Source organism: Pelodiscus sinensis, chromosome 2 (assembly GCF_049634645.1).
Source record: "Pelodiscus sinensis isolate JC-2024 chromosome 2, ASM4963464v1, whole genome shotgun sequence".
Classification (NCBI taxonomy): Eukaryota; Metazoa; Chordata; order Testudines; family Trionychidae; genus Pelodiscus; species Pelodiscus sinensis.
In genome coordinates, this window is record NC_134712.1 from 145,069,856 (window position 1) to 145,094,292 (window position 24,437).

The 24,437-nt window shown below is 41.3% G+C and overlaps 1 protein-coding gene across 2 annotated transcripts in view; it reads right to left on the minus strand.

Annotated features, from left to right (window-relative positions):
* Nucleotides 1-24,437, minus strand: part of AHRR (aryl hydrocarbon receptor repressor) — a 124,244-nt gene that overhangs the window by 28,897 nt on the left and 70,910 nt on the right. For both annotated transcript variants that reach the window (XM_075921552.1, XM_075921551.1), the window contains exon 5: nt 1,532-1,621. In XM_075921552.1, coding sequence (XP_075777667.1) covers nt 1,532-1,621 — 90 coding nt within the window. The remainder of the gene's footprint in view (nt 1-1,531; nt 1,622-24,437) is intronic.

The following is a 24,437-nucleotide window of genomic DNA, read 5'->3' on the forward strand; positions in this document are numbered from 1 at the left end:
GGAGGCTGTGAAGGCTACAACTAGAACAGAGTTTAAAGGGAAGTGAGATCAAGTCATGGAGGTTGGGTCCATGGAGTAGTCTTAGCCAGGGGGTAGGAGTGGTGTCCCTGCCCAAAGTTTGTGGAAGGCTGGAGAGGGATGGCACGAGACAAATGGCTTGGTCACTGTCTTTGGTCCATCCCCTCCAGGGTCCCTAGGGTTGGCTGCTGTCGGCAGACAGGCTACTGGGCTAGATGGACCTTTGGTCTGACCCAGTACGGCCATTGTAAGCTCAGGACTCAGGGTCGGGGGTCTCAGTGGACCCCCTTGATTTTCATGCACACCTGCTCCTGGGTGGCCAGGCTGGCAGCTCTTCTGCCCTAGACGGCCACTTTCCTGTGCCTAGTGCGGAGATCATGGACGAGGTCCACGATGTCTGCACTAGCCCAGGAAGGTGCCCGCCTCTTGCGGTCCCGGGCAAGCTCCCGGGAGCCGCCAGCCTGGTCCCGGGAAGAGGGGGAGGGCTGGGGGACATCGGGTGGGTGGCTCTGTGCCGTGCCAGGTGCAGGGTCTGCTGGGTGCTGGCAGGCTTGCACCTGGCACGGGCACCGTAGCCAGCCCGTGCCCCTTTAAGGGGTCCGGGGCCGGGAGGGAGGCAATAGAGTTTCCCTGGTGTTGGCCAGAGTGGCCACCAGGGAAACCTGGGGAGGGCTAGCCTCCCACTAGTTCGAATTAAGGGTCTACACAGCCCTTAATTCGAACTAGCTAGTTCGAACTAGGCTTAATCCTCGTAAAATGAGGTTTTCCTAGTTCGAACTAAGCGCTCCGCTAGTTCGATTTAAATTCGAACTAGAGGAGCGCTAGTGTAGCGCCTATGAATGTTAGTTCGAACTAACGTCTGTTAGTTCGAACTAACATTGTAGTGTAGACATACCCTGAGTTGGGCTGTAATTACCTCTATATCCCAGTTGGATGAATGAAGAGCTAAGACTGTTTAAAGAATATTACTTCTGAATTTCCTGACTTTCACCTATTTCGTTTTTGTTTTAATCTACAATATTGTAGTGAAGATCTTTTCAAACTTCATTCTTAATTTCCTATCTTTTGTGCATGTGCAAAATATCCATCAATGTTGCATTAAGGTAGTTTTTGCATTTATTACAGATATGCTTGTTCTAAATGTGAAATGGAAGGGATACATTTCTATAGGCATTAGAGGTATATTCTCTATTTGTAACAGTTCATATCTTTGTTAACCAAAGATTCACATTAACAGATTAGTTCAAAATGCTTCCTGGAATATTACATAGAATACACATTCACCTGAATTGTAAAAAAGATAGGAAAATTACAGTGTGATATCCCAGTCTGAAATTGCTGTTTGGACATGTGCCATAAATATACCTTTCTTCCATTTATAGTTTATATCTAGTCAACTTTAAAGGCACATGTCCAAACAGTGTATTGTACGTGATTTAAGAGAGCTTATCAAAAGAAGTCATTACAAATGGTACAACATTAAACATTCTAAGTATTTTTAATATATATTTACCTGATGAAAGCCTAGATAATCCGCAATAGTTGAGGAAGCATAAAATATCATTCCATCTGCATTCACCACCAATGCAAAGCCATTTAGTGACTGGCAAAAGGGAGATAAAATAAAACATTTAACAAGTCAGTAAGACTATTTTGCTCACACATAAAAAGTAAAATTGGTAGGACATTTATTAAAGCTTTTTTTTCCTAGCATTCAATTATGGAATAACCACATACTAGAAAAGAGAAACAAAAGTGCTGCTAGAATAGACATTTATTAATTTTATTTAGCTTTACTAAAATAGAGCCCTATGACCATGAGGTTAACAGGCAGCATCAGTACTCCCGCTGATTCATCTGCTACATCATATGGACTAGACTCTTCCACATTTACAGTGAGCAAGTTCCATTGATATTTATAGGACTCTGACATGAAGTTGCTATTCAGTGCAAAAGGAGCAGAATCCATGACTAAACAATGATGGGCTAATCAAATATTATTTATCAAATGCAAAGGGAAAATAGCACATAGGTGTATCTTCTCATTTTGATGTATGAAGATTAATTTTCCTAACTCAGAATGTAATTCATGCATATCAACATGAGGCAATAATAGTTTCAAATATAATTAGGCTTTTAAATAGCTCAGAGGTTTTGAACATCACAGCTGTATTGCCAAAAATATATAACATCTGGATAGTAATAGCAGGATTTTAATTATTTCAGTCCTAAGGTCTTAATACAATGATTGATATTAAATGTGTTTCCCACTGCTGATCACAATGTGAAGATATCATTTTAATCTCCCCCCCAGATATATTGTGGTAGTTTTCATAACTTTTCTGCAAAGACCATTCTCTTCCCTATATATAGTGTACCTGGAACGTATGATATAGTGTACCTGGAATGATATAGTGTACCTGGAACGTATGATCTCTTCTTTTTTAAAAAAAAAAACTTACCTTTTTTGGCTACACTTAATACAGAGACTAATTAAAACGTAATAACAATGTGGTTAATCTTTATGATACCTGGAATTACTATTAATTCATATAACTGGAAGATTAATGACATGAGCAAATTACTAGACACCTATTTAAATTTAAAACTTACTATATTCCACTAATTTTTTGGAATATATATTTTGATAAATGAATACAAAACCCTCTAATCATACAAATAACTATACGGGAAACACTTTAATTGTACTACTACTCATATAACTGCTGTTGTATGCTAAAATGTAGCCTTTTTTTCCAAAAACTTTAGCAAACTATATATATATATATATCAGTGCTTTAAGTTCTATAGCTTAGGGCTCTTACTTTAAATTTTCCTTACTTTATTTAGATAATTATGCCATATATGGCATATTTATCTAAATTTAAAGTAAGAGCCCTAAGCTATAGAACTTAAAGCACTGATATCACAAACCAAAACACAGTAAAGAAGACAATATATGGAGATTAATATATTAATATTATGCCAGGTAAGGTACCCAAGACAAGTATAAAAATAAGAATGGATATAAATGAAGTACATTACACAAACATTCACATTGCACATATGAATCTAGATTTGTCTCATTTTGCCTATCTTCCCCTACTCCATGACACTTTTTCACCACAGAGGGACTGTATGTCACAAATAGTTTAACTGATCCCTGAATATAGTTTGTATATAATTTTGTTAAAAGCACTGGGACTGTTTGAAATTCAAGCTGAGATATATGGCAGTGCTACTATCATTCCCCTTGCAAATTACAGTGGACATGCCTATTAAATCTCCTGCATGGTGGGGCCAGGTTCCCAAGAGCTCAGTTCCCATGAGGGTGAGATTTTGAATAGTGCTTTGTGACATTTATGGTCAGAATTTTAAAAGAAAACCTCAGCACATGTTGAGTTCCCTGAACATTTTACTCCAATGGCAGTTTCTACCTGCTATGAGTGCCTTAAAGATATGTGAAATGGGTGTCTAGAGAGAGGTCCAGTTAGAGAGGGGTAGTCAATTATTTTTGTCAGGGTTCAAATTTCTTGGCCAAGGTATAGTCCAGGTCCAGTCTCCAGAGAATAAATAAATACATATATACATAAATAATATATACAAATTAAATAAAAAAGTTTTTGGAATCAGTTCAAAAGTGTCTGGTAGTCCAGATATGGCCCATGATCCATCTCCTCACTATCCCTGCCTTAGGGTCTTGTCTACATTAGAAAATAGCACAGTGCCAGATGAACTGATGCTGGCCAGAGGTTAGCTGTAAGGCAAAAAAAGGACAAACTGTAGTCAGCACCATTCATATGAAGAAGTGGGTTGTGCCCACTTTCGAAAGCTCATCATGCCATCTATATATTTCGTTAGTCTCTAAGGTGCTGCAGGACTACTCACTGTAGTCAGCACCAGTTTAGCCAACTAGAGTTAATCCCTGCTCAGAATAGGCATTCCCTCTGGCTTCTTGAATGGGTGCTGACCACTAGTTTCGCCACAGCTCACCTTCCAGCAAAACCAATTGCAGAAATGGTGCTATTTTCTACTGTAAACAAGGCATTGGTCTAGATGCCACAAGAAATATGCCATAAGTGTCAGGACTCTGACTTCCTCTCCTTTATGCTGGAGTATCTTTGTTGATGGTATTCAGTCACATCCATTTAGAATCTCAGATGAAGACAAGAAAGGGGTTTTTGGCATCTTGTCTCTTTTGATTCTCCTTTGCAGCAGTGAAACCACCAATGATGTGATGTCAGGAATTTTATTACATTTTAAACATCTGGCAGGCTCTTTAACTAAAACCTCCAGACTAAAAACCTCCACAAAGGTAAATGGAGCATTTATGTGAGCTCCTCTGTGCAGGTGACTATGCTCATAATGTGTACACTGAAAAGAACTTCCTAGTCTCATCAACTATTCATTAGCCGAGATAGCTAGAAATGATGATCTTACCATCTGGCTCAAGAAAAACGTGGTATTTTGCCAGCCCACATCTGGGAAAGCATATACAAAACCTCAAATCACTATGAAACAGAGAGCATAATACTGCAAGAAACAGAGCACCCTTAATTCCGAGTTTTTTGGAGGTTCCATGGAAAATCAGGGTATTCAGCCTGCTAGGTAGTAGTGGACTTTATCTTGTTGGAATTTTCTCAAACTTTATTATTATCGATCAAGAAACTGTTATTCAGATTAGTAAGGAATGTTCTGCACCCAGTATATTGCCACATATAGGCCTGGCACAGTATTACACAAGAGACTGAAGTATGCTTTTAAAATGCAGAACTAATTTCCAATTCACTCCACAGCTAGGAAACATGGAAAGGCTACTGCTAATTGTTCTAAAAACTGGGGTGGGATTGGAGCTGTAGGAAGGGTTTGTGTGGGAGGAGATGAGGGGAACATCTACACAGCAGTGTTATTTCTGAATAAATTATGTTATTCTGAAATAAGTCGGCATCTACACTGCAAGCAGTTATTTCGCCATAATGTCAAAATAATGTCAAGCTGGAGGACTTCTTACTCCAACTCCTGTAACCCTCATTTTACAAGGAGTAAGGGAAGTCAGAGGGAGAGTGCTCTCTCTCGGACTTTCTGCTGTGCAGACAGCACCAAAAGCTCAAATAAGCTGTTTAGACTTAAGCTAGGCAATTGACGTAGCTAAGTTGCATAGTTTATTTCGGCTTTAACCCTGCTGTGTAAACGTGCCCTACGTGAGCATATGAATGTGTAAGGAGAGATGAGATAAGTGTGGGAGGGAAGAGGGGCAAGTGTAAGTGTGTGCGTGTGTGGGTCAGAGAGATGGGGGGTTGGAGGAGGTGTTCATGGGATAGGAGTTGATGCAGGAGGTTCAGGAGAGGGTTTCAAGGATGTATCTATTTGTGTAGAGCTGGCACAGAGCGGGGAAGTGCAGATGTGTGGAGAGTGCAGTTGCCCTGGGTTATTCTTTTTTGTAACATCTACCTTCTTCTCTAGTTTCTGAGGGGAAACCTACCAGAGTATCTCCTGGTTTCCTCATGTTTGAGCCTAGCGTTTTGAAGCTACACGCTCCAGAAGAATACAGGGAATGGTAGACACTGTTGTGCAGCAGCAACCCTAATTCCATGTTAGGAAAGTTATTTGTGATTAACTCAAGATCCATGTTACAAAAATCTTACATTAGCTGGCAAAGCTGCCATACAACTCACACTCACTAAAAACAACAGTTGAATATGGAGCAAAACTTTAAAACTGAAAACCAGGTCTTTGGCTGATTTTTAAAAATGTTATTTTAAAACTCTGCTCGATGGGAAGACATATTCTGCATAGCAGAGAGGACTCAGTACAAATGTACAGGCAGTCCATTGCAGTTCTAACCCAGAAACACCAGCAATCTGCTTGAACAGGCTGGAATGTTGGAGCTCACCCAATCCCTGCCCCATTTTGCCTGCTGCTTTCTGCATGTGTGTGAAAGGGAATATAGCAGTCCTATGGAAACTGCACAGCGTCCAGGCAGTGACCCAAAGTGTAGGTAGCTGGCATCAGAGAATAAGGGGGCACCTTACAGGAACGTGTAGACGTGTAGGAAAGGCTACCAACTGGCTCTTAGATTTTAGAGAAAAAAGAAACATTCAAAGACCTTCATTCTGTAATTCTTTGTCCAACCTGTGTTTACTACCTACTACAGTAATAGTGATTCATCAATAATAATTAAATTGCCTGCCAAAGCAATTTTCAACCCTCTAGCATATTTACTTTTTCAAAAGGTTTCATAGTAGAAATTTGAGCAGTGACAGCTAAACACAACTTTAGTGTCTAAACTGTAAAAATAAGTGATTGTAAAACACCATTTGGTAAACCATATGGATTCAATGACAGATGGAATTTCTAATCCAGGCTAAAACTTGAAACATGTGAGACAGACTTAACTATGCACTGCAAACACTTGTTTGTGTTTGGCATTGTTTGTTTAAGCAACTCATGTTTCTTACATTGTACATTAAAAATGAAATCACTTTTTTCCAAATGGAAAAAAAGGGCTTGGCATTGAACTATGGGTTGTGTTCTTTTTAAAAACAACTACATCCAATTATGTACTCACGAAAAGCTGCACCTGCTACTTAAACAAAAAACAATTATTATGTCAGTTCAAAGCAAGTTCACTGTTACTTTGGTGCCCACAGGAGCTTTGAGATAAAAGTTATCATCCTCGTCCATTACTAGGTTTAAGAAACATTATTAATAAAAAGGTTCTCCCTGGGAATGAATACAAATACTTTGAGGAAGATAGAACTTCCTTTGGCAAGATCCTTTATATATCCTGATGTTTTTTTCTGGTCCCATAACAGAGAATGAGCCAGCAAATACTTCAAAGATAGTTTGGTCAAGGTCATGGCATAATAAAAATAAGAAGAAAAAAAAAAGATCAGTTCCAAGCCACATTTCTCTTATTACTCTTCCTTGAAATAAAGGAAAATTCACTAACACTGTGATCTCCAGAGACCATTCTGCTATGGTTACTGAAGTACAATAGTCAAGGCCTGAAGCCATGCCTTGCTCAGAACAGATTTTCAAGTCACGCAACAAGGATACTAAATTTCCAGAGTCAGTTGGCTTTCAATGCATCTAGACCTGTTTCATTTTGCAGTTTGTGGATAGTCTTTGCACCAGATAGAGAGAGGAGTTATTCTTTGATGATCTGAATTGTAAGCTTCTGTAAGAGGTACACTCATCCCTAAATGTCTCCATCATAATGTCTCCTTAAGAATACAGCTGGGAAGATGCAGCAAGTCTTTGTAATTTTGTACCATAATGAATGTCTGTTCCCTTCTACTTGTGTTTTTTAAAATTCAAAATTACCCTACACAAAATCATTTTATAACCCTTAATTAAGTTACTCTTTACAAGCCAAAAAAATCAAGTTCTAAGAACTCTGACATCAGGCTGAAACATAACAAGACTATTCAGAGATACATCACTGTGTGTTGTGACATCAAAGCATTCCCTTTGCCAGAGTAGTGGGATAATCCGTAACACTCCAAAGATTTGTGTACATATGCCATATTGACAAGTTACTTCAAAGGGGCTACTTGAACAAGCAAATACTGTCCTGCATGATTAGGGGTTGCAGAATTGTGTCCTTTATAAACAGTTTCAATCATTGCCTTGTGTACAAGGAAATACAAAAGAGAGCATAAAAAAAAAAGCAGACATGCATTTCCATCGTTGTAGTCAACAGTAGTGTTGATGCATAATACACTTCTTGTTGTGCTTTTGTACATGTAAGCCATTTACACATGGGATGCTTTATGGGTGAAGCCTATGGACAAGGAATACTGTATACTGTATTTTTTTCATAGGCAAAACTTTGCATAGCAATGGATTTGAACAAAGAAATAAATGCATACCAGCTGCTTTGATAAGGGAAAACTTTTAGGCTGGATTTACTCTCGCAAATTTTGGATTTCAGCACTGGACAAAAGGTATTCTCACTCTTCTATGCTACCTTTTCTTTTCCCCCAAAAACCCAGTATTCCTTGTTTCTTCCTATCTGACTCAGTCCAGGTACAACTTCTCAGCTCCCCAAGAGTAGTGGTGCATTGAAGCTTAGCGGCCAAGTGTATTCATTGCTCAGAGCAAGGTCAGCCAATGCTGACCTTTCAAACATCTCTTGAAATAATGAAGCTGGGGAAGAGTTTGGACCCTGAACCTCACATTTACTTTTGGACAGGTGACCAGCACTGTCCAGAAGGGAGTGAGCACCAGGAAAAATGTAACTTGCAAAGTTTTTTTCATTTATCCCATGTTTTGCCATCACATTACTATCACAAGGGAATTGGCCCAACTTCAGAAATACTTGTTTGTGTGTGTGTTATTTTACACATCAGAATTCAGGGAGGAAGCTGGAATGTGAGAGCTTGTCAAGAGGGAGTAGGCGTAATCGGCATCTTGGAAATGTGATGGGAAAGTATAAGTCAATGGGCTATAGTGCTCCCTAATTACAAACGTGCACAAATACAGAGCAGGTCACAGAGAGAACAGGGCATGAGGGAAAAGCCATTGATGGCATGATGGAAAAACCATAGATCCAAGCCATTGTCCTTCCTCTCCTTCCTCATCCATTCAGCATGATCTTCTGAAACAACCTGAACTCACTTAGTAATTATCATCTGTTTGGGGAAGGGGCTATCTTCTTACTATGTATGTACATTGCCTGGTACAGCCTTAGACACTATCATAGAACAAACAACCTGTCTACCCACAATGAGGCTGAGAACAAGGTCTATACTCAAACTAATTTGAAACACCTTGTAAAACTGTACTTAGCGGCGCAACATCATAGCGCACTCCAGAAATTGATAAGCTGCATTGTGTGGATGGGCAAAGGGAAAAAGTCTACAGTATAGGGGGTACAAATTACCAGATACTGGAAATTGGAATGTAGTTTATACTACAGGCCCCCACCAAAGAGCAAGAATTAAGATTTCAGTAGGTTAATGCAAGATTAAGGCAATTGTTAAATCTATTGATACAGAATTATTAATAGATGATTTCAAACACTCCAATACAGATTGGTGAAATGGCACATTTTGTTAGGTGCAAGTTATTTTTACCACAAATTTTTGCTCTGTGGAGTAGCTTATTTTGTTGTTTTCCCGTGAGAATGTAATTCTTCTCTTTGTGTAAGGAATTACTCATGATTTACTATAGGAAGTGAATGTAGGAAGCTCTACTGGACAACAGTTAACAGTCAGTGTTCAGACATACCAAAAGGGACAAGAGAAGGTTTAAACACCAGTTGTAAGCATTTAAATCAACTGATTGTATACAATGTTATTTTGCTATAAAATATATCAAGGAAAGTCTCTTATGAAAGCCTGTAATGTATTGAACTGACAGCCATTTGAGATATGTATACAGTTTATGATGTATATATAAACCTCTTAAAATTGTAAGTGTGCTACATCAAGGCCAAGAGGCAATCAGACAGGAAGGGGCATATCTCAAAACTGTTGTTTGCACAAAACAAAATCACCTTCAAGACAATGGGAGACCATTAGAATTAATGGAAAGCAGTGACAACTTGAAACTGAAAAAAAAACCTGTCTTGGAAAACTAAAAAAGGAGTGAGTTTTCCTCACTTTGATTATCTAAAATGACTGAAGGAAAAAAAAAACCATCCTGAAAACCATTACAAATAAAAGCAGTTGGAACTACAGAGCTGCTACAAGTTAAGGGACAGTCACTTGGCAGATGCTGTCCATGAACACTGACTGCCATCTCTGACTAAGGTTACACTGGGAAACTGTTCAGAGGCAATACGTTCACTTGTAGTAGTAAAGGGAGTCTATAAAATTTGGACGTGTGTATTTTCTAGGCAACTCACTGTTCCTTACTATTTTATTTTTGCATCTGTGATTTTTCTATTAAAGTACATTTTTCATTTATTTTTACCCTCAAGCAGGTCTCTGGGGTGCAAAGTGTGTGGAGTATGACTCCCAAAGTAAGCTAGTTTCATGCCTTCAGGAGTTATGAATCAGAGGGAAATGGTCCCAGTGTTTTGTACTTTAAAAACTCAAGGAGGGCAGAATTGAGGAGACTTGGGCCTGGAAGGGCTGTCGGTGTCACCATGCAAAAAATAAGTAGGCTGGCGAAAGATAGGTTGAGACCTTGTGCTTGTGGGCAGGCTTCAGGTATCACGGCTCTGAATGAAAACAGCCCAGCATTAAGACACCCTGGGCTCGTCTACACTGGCCACTTTTCCGAAAGGGGCATGTTAATTTCACAGGTCGTAATAGGGAAATCCGCGGGGGATATTTAAATATCCCCCGCGGCATTTAAATAAAAATGTCCGCCGCTTTTTTCCGGCTTTTAGAAAAGCCGGAAAAGAGCGTCTAGACTGGCCCCGATCCTCCGGAAAAAAGCCCTTTTCCGGAGGATCTCTTATTCCTACTTTGAAGTAGGAATAAGAGATCCTCCGGAAAAGGGCTTTTTTCCGGAGGATCGGGGCCAGTCTAGACGCTCTATTCCGGCTTTTCTAAAAGCCGGAAAAAAGCGGCGGACATTTTTATTTAAATGCCGCGGGGGATATTTAAATATCCCCCGCGGATTTCCCTATTACGACCTGTGAAATTAACATGCCCCTTTCGGAAAAGGGGCCAGTGTAGACGTAGCCCCTATGATTACAGGGAAGGTTGTAACAGAACCCCTTCTGGGCTAGGTGATCCCCAAAACATCACACTTATGCAATTAGGCTTGATATTATAGTTCATGGTTATATTGTTATAATACTGTGCTGAGACATTTGAAAAGGTTAAGGCTTATTGCATGTATATCATGGTAACTGGATGTGCAAATGGCTATTTGGATGTGTAACAAGTCATTTAGCTATGCAATTATCACAAGTGCACATTAACATTTGACAGGTTTTTTATGCACTCTTCTTGCTACTCCTTAATAATCAATATGATGGTATACAAATTAATGTGAGCTCTTCCAAGAATAGAACACTATAATTTGTGTTATTCCTCATTGTCAACTGTTGTTATATTTTCTGGTAAAGAAAGTTCAATTCTCACATTATTTGCTCATGCACAAATACTATACCAACATTCAAACTATAATTTTTGAAAGAATTAAACAATCTCTGTAATAATTTGTGTCGTTTCTGCTTTGAATTCCTCAGAAACAGGTGTTATATTTGAAGGCACGAAAAAACACTGAAGCAATAATGTGTTTTAATTTTATCCTTTAATTGTTCTGTAGCTAGTCTCACTGTTTCAACTTTCTTCTCAATAATCTATATATACTGTGTGTTGGTCTGTGTGTCTGTCGGAGTCCATTTGTTCAAGAACTCCTTCTAAATGGTAAGAGCTAGGGCCACCAAATTTGGCATGCTGCTTCCTTTTCTCCTAACTTAAAGCAAGATCAGAGTTTGGTTATGCCAGGACAACCAGAAGTGCAGGAAAGGGACTTTTTTCCATAACATGGAAAGCGAAGGGCTGTTTGGAGGGGTGTGATATTCAAACTGGCCTCTGTGGACAGCAAACCTGCAGGTAAGAGCTATACTGCAGCGTGTCCACTGGGGGCAGCTGAACTATGGAGGGAGTAAGCAGCAAGGCTGGGGCTCTGCCATCTTGCCTGTGAGCACATCAGTAAGTAGCTTCCCTGCCCAGACCCTTTCCCCCTCTCCTAGCCTTTGGCCACAGTGCCGGGGGCGGGGGGGAGGCCCAGGCGGAGGAGAAAAGACCCTTGCCAAATGAGACAACCTGCCCTGAGCCCCTCCTTACCCCCAAACCTCACTCTCAAAACCCTCTGCCCCTAGCCTCCTGCACTGCTCCCACCCCTGTCTCCAAAACCCAGCTGTGAGACCTGTCCCCCCCCCCCCCCCCCCACTGACAGTTCCTTGCCCGGAAGGACCCAGGCAACACCAACTAAGTCTGCTAGTTTGTCCAATATAAAAAAATACAACCCTGAGTAGGGATGTTAAAATTAGAATAATCAACTAATCAAATAGTTGATGGAATTTCCATCGACTATTTAATTAGTTGATAAGGGCGCTTTGGCTTTGAAATGTAGCAAGAGCACACCTGGCTGTTGCTACATTTCAGAGTTGGAAGTGTCCAGTGGCATTCTGTCTTTGAAACAGACAAGAGCCCCAGCACCGGCTCTTGTGTATTTCAAAGACTGAATTGCTGCGTGGAGCCCGGGGCTAGCTAGGCACTCTGAGTCCCCTGCTGGCCCCAGGTTCCATATACGCTTCCACTTTGAGACATACAAGAGCCCAGTGGAACAGCATCTTTAATTTAGATACCAGTGATATTCTAGTGCAGTGGTTTTCACCCTAGTCTGCAGATGCTGGGGAGAGGGTCTGCAGACCCTATCTTAGATTTCCAAATGGTCTGCACCTCCATTTGAATTTTTATAAGGATCCACAAATGAAAAAAAAAGGTTGAAAACCATTGTTCTACAGCACTTTTGGAATTGCAGCTCCCCCCCCCCCCCCCCGTTTTAATTTCTGGTACCAATTTGTCTGCTTCAGGTCTTATTTTTTTCAAATAATGTAATTATTAATGTGTATTACTAGTATATTTCTGCAAGATTTTTTTTTAAAGAAATCAACATACTCCATGTTTTGCTCAATAATGTAATCAACAGGATGCACTAAAGCATCAGACACTTTTGGGGGTCAATTTCTAGTGTCATGGAGTGTAAGGAAAACTAGAGTGTGAGGGCTGTCTTAATGCTATCGAAGAGACTTTGTAGTTGGAAAGCAGAATTTATAAAACCTGTTGGCAGCTATTGTGTCTGCTGGGAAAGAGCAGAGTGGGTTATGCAGGCTTGGGAAGGCAGGTGGCTCATTAGCCAATCTAGATACAAGATAGAGGAGGTGAAACTTTTGGAAGAGAGTGTGGGTTGAATAGTCCAGACAAGAATCCTGGAAGCTGCAAATGCAGCTGCTGCTACTGCTGTAAAGCTTAAGCATAAGGTTGGAGTAGAACTTCATTGCTTTATAGTTTAAAAGCCAAACCTGAGGAAGGGGAGAGTTCAGACTTAGTTTCTGGACTGTGTGTGTAGAACAGATTAGGGAAGATGCCTGGTTACACATTTCCATTAGTGGCTCAGTTGTAGAGTTCTTTAGAAAAGTGGAATTAGAACAGAACGTGGAAATTCTTATACCCAATTTTCTGCTCCTAAGACTTCAGAAGTGTAACAATTTGGATGAGGTTAATTTTGCAAAAGTTTCTGGGAGTGGAGCAGTAGACAGATATTTTAAGGAGGTCTCATTCTGATCTGTCCTCTTACCCCACAATGAATTCACTTTGACTATTAAGGAATAGTATATTTTATCATACTTATTGTGCTTGCTTTACCCCTAATTTTTCCCTAATCAGTGCAACCCTGTCAGGCATCTTATTCAAGTTTATTCGAACAGAAGTAAGGGAAAACAAACAAACAGACTTTGAATAGATTTCAAAACTTTATCTCATAAATCCTAAGTAACAAAATCGTCACTACAAAACGAAATTACTTTGTTCTTAATACTGAAAAAGTTTCATTATATTAACAAAATACAATTTTGTATAGCTATAAAAAGATGTTATTAACCAACTGATATTAAATTCACAAAATAATGCTTTAAACATAATTACAATCCATGAGTTAAAAAAAACCCTCATGTTATTTACTACAGAGTCCTGTTATTTCAATTCTCTGAGGGTGCTTGCAACCATATCAACTTTCTTGAATTGTGAGTGCTGCATTTATTGGAAGGAGGTGCTAGTTATATATAGTTGTTGGCTTAACATGGTGTGTTTGTATTGGTTTCATAACTAAGGATGTTAATTTGTCTTATTTGATACAGAAGAACATTTTTAATATGAAATGTCTATGTAAAATCTGATATTCTACTAACAATTAGGAAATTAAATAAAGAAACTGAAAATATCCACTTTTACAACATGAAATTATATAAGAAAATAAAGAACTAGCAACACAGAGAAAAATAATGTAAGTTAAAAAGCTATTCTTTTTACTTAAATAATTTTTATCTACTCCAAAATTGCTCACTTATTCTGAAACAAGCATTCACATATAGACTTGCATCAAAAGAAAAAAAATGTGAAAACTGGTTTCCTTGTTTGGTTGCAAGTTTATGTGTAGACCAGCCCTAGTAACTGTACAGAGAACATCCTTGCTGCTCCCATGGCATTTTGTTCAAATGTAACAGATGGAGAGAACAGCTACTGAGAGATGTAGGTTCTGAAGTCCACTGTGGGAAAGACAGTAATGAAGCTGAAACAGGAGAGAATACGTTTATAGTGAAGGAGGATACATGGTTTCTGGATTCTCTCCACAAATGCTCCAGTAATATGAAAGCTGAAACAGGAAGCAGTTGTGAAAAGTGAGTCAGGGTGAATTTTTGGGTGATGAACAGTTTGGTTTGAATCATAGAATCATAGAATCATAGAATAATAGGACTGGAAGGGACCTCGAGAGGTCATCGAGTCCAGCCCCCCGCCCTCAAGGCAGGACCAAGCTCCACCTACACCATCCCTGACAGATGTCTATCTAACCTGTTCTTAAATATCTCCAGAGAGGGAGATTCCACCACCTCCCTTGGCAATTTATTCCAATATTTGACCACCCTGACAGTTAGGAATTTTTTCCTAATGTCCAATCTAAACCTCCCCTGCTGCACTTGAGATAGATACAGAACAGGAGCATGTGACTAGGAAAGGAGAATGGAAGTAGAGCTCATATGGTGCACAGACGTTCAAGGATTTCTCTGTAAATATATTCAAAGTTAAAAATCTATAAAGGAAATGACAGGCTAATATGCAAAAAAGAGGAAGGAGAAGAAAGGAAAAGGGTTATTTGGCAGATCAAATGTTCAAATATGTAAGATCAATTAAAAAGCTAACCGTCAATTGTGTTGTGATTTCATAACAATACCAGAAGAGAGTCAGTTAAAAGGAAGCTAGATCTTGTAATGTTCTTTTATGCACATTATAAACTCTGAGCAGATTACAGGGTTTTGGTGTGGCAAATTAATTTAATTTACTGGAATGCACCTTAACTATACTACTGCTTGAATCTTTTCTTCTTGTTAGTATCATGGGAAATACCAGTGACTGCTCTAACTGAATGAAATTATAGAAAAATAACGACTATTTCTTTCTTCCTTGTGTATATTTGACAACGCTTTTTGTTTAGCCAGTGTAATTATTTCCCTTTTAATAATCACTTATCTTAGTAGTTTTCCCCTGTTGATTGTGTGGGGCTATCACATAGCAGTCAGGCAGAGAAATATTTAAAAAATAATAGAATAATGTGTTTGGAACACTACGTTAAAATCCATTATAAAAGTGTGGCAAGGTGACTGCATAAAAAATGGAGAAGTTCTGTTGACTAATTACAGCAGGTACAGTTCCTTAATTTCATCCTAGACAAGGGATAGGCAATAGTTTTTTCTGGAGGCCCACTCTAAGAATTTGGTAAGTGGCCAAGGGCTGCTCTCTTCCCTGATATTAATATAGGAAGTGTGGGATCTATGATGAAGGTTGGGTTCAGAAGGGAGCTTGGGGGAAGGGACTGGGCTACAGGAGAGGGTGTGGGATCTGAGAGGGAGTTTGGGTGAAGGAGGTAGTCGTGACTTGGGGCAGAAGATTGGGGTGCAGGTTTCAGGAGGGCTATGGGTTGAGGAGAGGATTCTGACCTACAGGAGGGGTGCAGGAGGGAGTGCGAGGCCTGGGAGGAGGTTGTGACCATGGGCAAGAGGCAGTGCACAGATCCAGGGTGTGATAAGGGGTAAGGGATTGGGGTGCAAGGTCTGGGAGGGGGTTGTGATCTGGAGGAGGAATGTAGAAGGGGTGCAGAAGATTGGGGTGCAGGGGCTGGGAGGAGTTAGGAGTGGGGGGGGGCAGAAGGATTAGTGGGAGGGGCTGGGTGCTAGTGGCAGGCTTTGGCCAGAAGTTGCTTACCTGGATGGCTCCTGGCCAGCAGCCCAGCAGGCTCCTCGGTCTGGGTCCCTGCCTTCCATACCAATTGCAGGGGCCATGTGCAGCAATGAACACTGCAAGCCCAAAGGGGGAGAGGTACTTTGCATAGGGTTGCCAGATTGTCTTCCAAAAAATACTGAACACACGGGCTAAAAATGTGTCGAGTAAACAAAAAAAAACCACCCACATCGAACACACATCCTGTGTGGCTACTTCCAAGAGCCACCAAGCTGGGAACAAAGGTGGAGGCAGCAGAGCCTGCTCTGCAAAGCAGCTGCCTGCTACCCAAAGCAGAGAGAGGCAGACCCTGGGGCAACACAATGGCAGGGCGGGGGGGGGGGGGGGTGGGGGGAGGGCAGAAGGTGACCATAGGTAGGAAGGTGACTCCCCCATAGCCAGGTCTTTGGGTGTCCCAGTGGGAAGAAGCAGAAATTCCACCCCAGTCAGTTTTGGCTGAGAGCCCAAGGAAGGCGCCTAAATGCAACTATAAAGCACTTGCAGGCTTCTCTCCTGGACTACGGCGCCACAACGCGCTTGAACAGCGCTCAGGAGCAGGGACAGGGCTTCTCCTCCTCCCCGAGGCATCACTTCTCCTCAGACACAATCAGCTGAGGGCTCCCAGCATCGATTGTGCCCCGCCTCCCAGCCACTCCCCTCGACCCTGCTCACCCCCGCCCGACTTTTGCACACAACCACAGGCTCCCAGCTGGGAGGTGGGGCTGCGATCAGTGTTGGGAGCCTGTGGTTATGTGCAGAAGCCGGGCCGGGGGGGGGAGGGGGAAGAAGTGGCTGGGAATTCCAGCCACTCCCCCTGCCCCCACCAGGCTTTTGCACACTACCACAGGCTCCCAGCGCTGATCGCAGCCCCACCTCCCAACCACTCCCTCCGCCCCCGCCAGGCTTCTGTCCGGCACCCAGCCGGAAAAACAGAAAATACAGAACATTGCACATTTCTGGTATTTTCTGAATTTTTTTTACTGGACAGAGGGTGCAAAAACCAGACTGTCTGGTAGAATACTGGACACCTGGCAACCCTAACTTTGCGCAGTCTGTTCTACAAACAGACAGCTCCCATTGGCCAGAAACCAGCCAATGGACGCTGCGAGATTATGCTGGGGGAGGAGCAGTGTGCAAAGCATGTTTCCCCTCTCCCCAGGCTCTCAGCATTCAGAGAGCTGCTCTGAGCAACACATGGGGGTGAAGTAGAGAGGAAGCCTGTCTGAGGTTCTCAAGGGCTGGATCTGGTGGCTTGGCAGGCCAGATGTGGACCACGGGCCACATTTTATCCTCCCATGTCCTATACTTAAGAGGAAGGAGTGACTGTCCAGAGAAAGGGAAGTAGGACAAAGGAGGTGCTGAAGAGAAGTCCTACAGACAGCCAAATTCCTAGAGAAAATGTAGGATAAGGTCTGTTGTGTTATTGTTTTTAGATAACTAATAAAGTAAAATTCTAAGAAAGGGGTATGTTTGGACACTAAGGCTGTGTCTAGACTACAGCTCTGATCAGCTGTTTGTCGGCTCAGCACGGCAGCCATGTAAATTTAAATGAAGCCGCGATCATTTAAATCGCGGCTTCATTTGACTTTGCCAAACAAACAAATCTACATGGCTCTGTCGACGGAGCCATGTAGTTTAGACGTACCCTAAGAGCACAAACACTGAAAAGATCCTTTGTACTCGGTCTGCCACTAATTGTAAATGAGAAACAATGCTGAAGAGACACAGAAAGTAAATGTATGTGCAACAGAAGATCGTTAGTCTCTCTTGACCCCAATCTATATGTGTCCTTCATAGCTATATGCTCCATAAATCATCCCCAGCGACTGAAGCCAGATCAGATTATGTCATCTGTGTTATTGGAGGAAATATACACTTCACAACCGAAGGAAATGAAGACAAGAGAATTAGTGAAAATTTTTAAAAGTGGTATTAAACTTTAAGAAACCCACATAGTTTATGAAAACTTTATATAACTATACTATTTTGAAAATGTTTTGATTGCCACATTTGAAAACAATATACTGCAAAGGTGAAGTAGTGACCTTAGTAGTGCAGGATTTGTTCTAGTGAAAGTATGTTCTCCTAAAACTGAAGTCAGGAGATGTCAACATTTGTTGAAGTTGAAAAGCAATTCATGATCATAACAGATGGTAAACTTCTCCATGAGGGTTCCATCAAACTCTTAAGTAACTTCTGATGTTCCAAACTCCTTCCCCCTCCACAGCCTGAACCTAATAATCCCCCACTTGTGTTTGACTCCTACATCTTCTTTTATTTTAAGTTTGTATTTACATAAAAACCAGGAAGACACATTTCTTGCACTCAGGCTAAAGTTTAAACTAGGCTACTTTTTTCATGATCAGAGTTTATTAAGGACTGATTACACAAAGTTTGGAAGGAGGAAATGGAATTATACTAACACTTTAAAAAATACAGGAAAAAGGTTTCCTGTGTTATTTCCTTACACAAAGTGCAGAACAGCACCAATGGTATGTTTTCTACTATATTATTTCTCAACTCATCTTGGAATGAAATTTGAAAATATGTTAATTTAAGTTCTAATTGGGATTATATTAGTAGACACCACCTGGAAACGTCTCCTTGTGCTGTGGCACATTATTTTGAAGTGAGACGAATAAATGACTGGAGAAATCATATTATTCACAGTCATTTTTCAAGTATTGCAATAATGCCTGTAAAATAAATTTCACTTGCCAGCAACCAAATCCTGGAGTCTTCAGTCTGCCAAAAGGCCCCTTGACTTCAGTAAGAGTTTTGACTAAGGATTTCAGGATTGTGTCCAAAAGGCTTTATCCAGATCCCATTTACATTGATAGAAAGATACAGGGACTTCAGTGAGGGTTAGGGTTGCCAGGTGTCCAGTTTTCGCCCAGACTGTCTGTTATTCGGGTCCCCGGTCCAGTTAAAAAAAAAAAGCAGAAGATACTGGACGTGTGAATTGTCCGGTATTTCCTGGTTCCCTTGGACGGAAGCCCGACGGGGACAATTTTCCCCTGCTACATCTGGCAGGGGAGTGAGGAGCGCAGGGCCATTTAAAGGTGTAGCACCTTTTCTTTTTTTGGGGCTCAACAGAATTTTTCCCAGTGCTTTTTTGGGAGTGTGTTTGGTATTTTTGCAAAGCCATCTGGCACCCCTAGTGGGGCTGGGCGAGGCCCAGAGTAGTTATCCACAACTGTGTTTAATACTGTAATCTAGAGTTTAAAAAAAAATATTAAGGCTCTGTCTACATTGGCGTGCTGCCTGTCTACACTGGTGGGGAGTTCTTGCACAAGAACACTGACGTTCTAATGTGTGAAATCAGGGCTTCTTGCGCAAGAACTATGATGCTCCCGCTCAGGAATAAGCCCTCTTGCGCAAGAGGCCAGTGTAGACAGGCAACATGAATTTCTTGCGCAAGAAAGCCCGATGGCTAAAATGGCCATCAGAGCTTTCTTGCGCAAGAGAGCATCTACACTGGCACAGATGCTTTTGTGCAAAAGAACATCTCCTGCACAAAAGCACATGCCAGTGTAGACGCTCTCTTGCGCAAATACTTTAACGCAAAAACTCGCCAAAGTAGATATAGCCTAAGGATCTAATTTTTTCAAAAAAAGCCACCATTTTTAAGGTCTATTTGGTGCCTATACAGGAGACCCTTGCAATTTGTGAAATTGCTCTTCATAGTTCCGTGTATTCATGGGAGTCGCTCGTCCCAGCCTGAGGGAGATGGCAGAGGTTGGGAGCTGTGGGGAGCTCCCCACAGCTCACCAGCCCCTGAGGTGAACTCCCCCACCAGCTCACTGCCGGCCCCTGAGTTGTGCTCCCAGCATTTGCAAATTTCGCCATTCACAGTGGTGCCAGGAATGCATTCACTGCGAATGGCAAGGGTTTCCTTTACTTAAATTGTGTCAATATTTTTGCCCTGGAAATAACCCACAGCACAAATGCTGTTACTGTTAGGATGTTGGAACAATTTTTATAGTATGGACTGCTGAGAGCCATTGAACCAAACTGTGAACCCTGTGTATAATGGACACCTTTTCAAGTCAGAGGGTGCTGAAGAAACCCCCGGGTGTATCTACCCCACACAGTTATTTCGGAATAACGGCCATTATTCCAAAATAACTATATGAGCATCTACACAGCAATTCTGTTATTTTGAAATAATTTCAAAATAATGGACAGCTCATTCTGACTTCTGTAAACCTCATTCTAGGAAGAACGTCTCTCCCGAAACAGCTATTTTGAAATAAGGTGTGTGCAGACGCTCCACTTCTGCTATTTTGAAATAGCCCCTCACCAGGGCCATTTTAAGTTATTCTTCTGGGGTTCTAAATCGAGGTAGCATGTCTACATTCAGGAAGCCTGCCTAGGACTAATTTTGAGGCTTCCCTGCAGTGCAGACATGCTATTTTGAAATAAGCTATTTTGGAATAACTATTCTGGAATAGTTTATTCTGATATAACTCTGCAGTGTAGACGTGGCCTCCGCAGCCCTACTTCCAGCACCTTTGGTTATTGTTAAATATCAAACAACCCAAAAGGCCCCACAAATCACCTTCTCAAATGTCAAATAGGCAGCATTTGTACCCACCAACAAAATTAAATGCTGAGGTAAAACATGCCTGGTGGCTTAGTCTGAAAATCTGGCTATAGGTAACTGCATATAAATTAAGGCCGGGAACTAGCAGTAGGCTTATTTTCATCAGTTGAAAGCTATGGCGAGGTACCACCTGTACCCCTTTGCTTTGAAATAACCTTTATATGTTGATCTTCAGAGCTTTTGCGACGGGAATGTTACTTAAGACATAATGCTGAGGAAGGGGCATGTTATTGTCAGCTTCCATCAGTTATTGCTGTCTATGATCATTTGTGATTTTTAAATAATTCCTAAGGGTGCCCAGAAACTGATAGCTGCTAACTCTGTTTTATGAATTTTAATAAATAAAGGTGGAATAAGGTACAAATCAATATGAAAGAAAGTGGCAGAATTGAGTCATTACCAGCTAATATACAAATTTCATAATGGGCCTCTCCACCATTAATAAAAATTACTGAGGTTCAACTGTATATGGCAACACAAACAAGTTAAGGCTCAAAAGCTTCAGAGGGGTGGCCGAGTTAGTCTGTAACAGGAAAAACTTAAGAAACAACAAATAGTCTAGTCGCACTCTAAAGACTAACAATATATATAGACAGTATCATGAGCTTTTGTGGGCAAAACCCACTTCTTCAGATGACCAGAATATCTGAAGAACTGGGTTTTGCCCATGAAAGCTCATACCATCTACATGTTTTGTTAGTCTTTAAAGTGCTACTAGACTATATGTTGTTTTTTAAATTTAAGGCTCACTGAGACATGCTAATGAGTTCCAAAGTATGGAGCAGTGTGAGGTTGCCTCACTCTGCATTACCCCACCGTACTGAAAGCAAATGCCTCCAAAGCTGCTCTCCTCTGGTGGCAGAATAAATGTCAGAGAACACCGGGAGTGGGCAGGGTTATCCCCACATGCTCTAATAACAGAATGGAGTGAATTACAGAACTGACGTCTGCAAGTGTTTTTACCAAAAAAATATTGGAAACATTGGAATGTCAGGTATTTGTAAAGAGATTCTGGCTCACTCTAAAATATGTAGGGGAAAACAAGCTAAGGGACTCTGTTTTAATCAGTTGTGCCTCTGCCTTTAACCTTCTGGAGTCTGATTCAAAACTTCAGCTGGATGATCACTGCCTTTTTGCTTCCTTAAATCTTATGGTTTTTTTTTTTTAAGTGGGAATAGTAACCAAGTCTGCCAGTGATGTCTTATTACTGGGGCCAATTTAATTAGGAAGGAAATTATAACACTGGCCTGGAAACTGCTAACTTTCACTTTTGACAGAAGGGATACAGTGGATGGAGAATGTCACAGTAATGAGCAAACTGACAATGTCATTAAATAATAAATACCAGGACGGTGTGGTGACTGGACAGCCTTACAGCAGCAATATGAAAAGGTAGAAGGTAAAACTGTTAAACTGCAGGACTTGGAAAACTTTTTGGAAGTCAAAGGTTAAACTTCATTACAGGATGCAAGCCACTTGCGTCTCAGAGCTAAGAGAATAGAGAAGATCACACAAGAAAAAAACCCCACAAACAAACAAACACCCCAACAACCTTCTTAATAAAACACTTTGTATTCATAAGAGATTCCCCCCCCCCCTTCTCTCCTGGGGAATGTAGAAAGCAGGGGAGATAAGGGAAGGTAAAAGTAAAAACATAGGGAAAAATGAGCAACTCCAATACCCTGCATAGAGTAAGAAGCAGTATGGGTGAAAAGAAGAGATGACAAACACAATTACTGGTAAGTAATTCTCTTTACTGAGCCCACACTCCATAAAGTCACACTGAAATCCTACACAAAGCTTAATCCTAAGAGATGCTGAGCACCTACAACTCCCCTTTGAAATTAATGGGAACTGTAGCCTCCCAGCACTTCAAAGGATCAGGCTTATAATACATTATATATGCATGGAGAGAGAGAGAGAGAGAGAGAGAGAGCGCGCGAGAGAGCGCCTCAAGCTTAATTTTCAGAGATTTGGCTATGTCTTTTTCTGCTAATGAAGGAGCCTTCTACACATTTTCTAACAAGAGAACTGAGGGACCTCTAGGTTAGCTGACCTCCCTCTTTAAAATGTACTTTTGTGAGTCATTCTATTATTGATCCACTTAACAGTATAATTTATTTAGGCAGCATGATAAATATATTTTAAAGAATTACTTGAAATTGAGACCTTCAATATGTATTTTATACCGTACTGTGTGTATGTGTGTGTGTGTGTATATATATAAAGTTAGATTGGAAGCATCTCAAGCCAGAGAACATCTCTTTTTTACATTTGTACAATACCAAGTATACAAAAAGGTACTCCGAATCAAATAATCAGGCTTATACAAATCCAGGAACAACTGTGAGCATTTGTACAATGTCTGCATGACAAGGAAAGCCTAAGGACTTCTTGACAAGCCGTGAGGATCTTACAACTGCAGATAAAATGGCCTGATCCACATGACCTTCCATACTACACAGTAGCCACTACAGTGAAAAGGAACGTTAGCTGTTTCTGCAGAGCACCAATGAAGTTAAATTTTTTTCATCCACTACACTTAATAATGCCAATTTGGGTCAACAGCAAAACCTACAATCCATTGTATCCGAAGCAAATCTGTGCTAAAAATCAGTCCCCAGGGGAATTCCATACATGTTCTCAATAAATACTAGAGAAACTTCACCCATTAATGTCATCTACCACTGAAACCAGTTCCACACATTCACATGCAGCTGATCATCGTCCAGCTGATGAGCCACCGTATGAAATGTCACTGATCAATCCAATAAGAATAAGCCTCCTCTGCCCACTGCAGTAGGCAGATTATTCATAACTGGAGAAAAGCTATTCTTAGCATTTGGAGTGTATCTGCAGTCAAACTGAAATGTATTATTAGGGCACTTCCAAATTCATGGTCCATTTTGGTTATTTTCATGGTCATAGGATTTTAAAAATCACAAATTTCACAATTTCAGCTATTTAAATCTGAAATTTCACATTGTTGCAATTGTAGGGTCCTGACCCAAAAAGGAGTCGTGGGGAGGTGGCAAGGTTATTGGAGGGTGCGGTATTGCTATCCTTACTTCTGTGCTGTTACTGGTGGTGGTGCTGCCTTCAGAGCTGGGCAGTTGGGAGTCCAGCTGTAAAGGCAGAGCCACTGCTAACAGCAGTGCAGAAGTTAGGCTGATATGGCGTGGTATTGCCACCCTTACTTCTGCACTGCTGTCTGCAAAGCCGGGCCCTCAGTCAGCAGTCGCCACTCTCTAGCCATCCACTCTGAAGGCAATAAAGCAGAAGTAAGGGTGGCATGGTATGTTATTCCTGGCCCTTATTTCTAGGCTGCTGCTAGCAGGGTGCTGCCTTCAGAGCTGGGCACTTGGCTAACAGCCACTGCTCTCCAGCCACTCAGCTCAGAAGAGTGCACAGAAGTAAGGGTGGCAATATGATGACAGACATTAAATAACCTTGCAGCCTCTCTGCAATTCCCTTTTGGTCAGGGCCCCCAGTCTGAGAAACGCTGGTCTCCCTTGTGAAGTCTGCATAGTGTAGAGCAGCAGTTCTCAAATCAGAGCAACCTGAGTACCCCCATTTTTATTTACAATTTTGGGGGGATTCTGAAGCTGACCTCTAATTTTGCCCAGGGGTGTTCCCCACTCCATCTTTTCTCCCAAGGCCCACCTCTGCTCCACCATGCCCCTCTTTTCCTCTCTCTCACCTCTCTGTCCCCCTCCCTGAGTGCCCCCATCCCTGGCTCCTCCCTCCCAGTGCCTCCTGCATGGTGCTGAACAGCTGTGCCAAGATGTATAAGAGCTGCTGGAAGGGAGGGAGAGGAGTTGATCAATGAGGCTGGTGACCCTCAACAT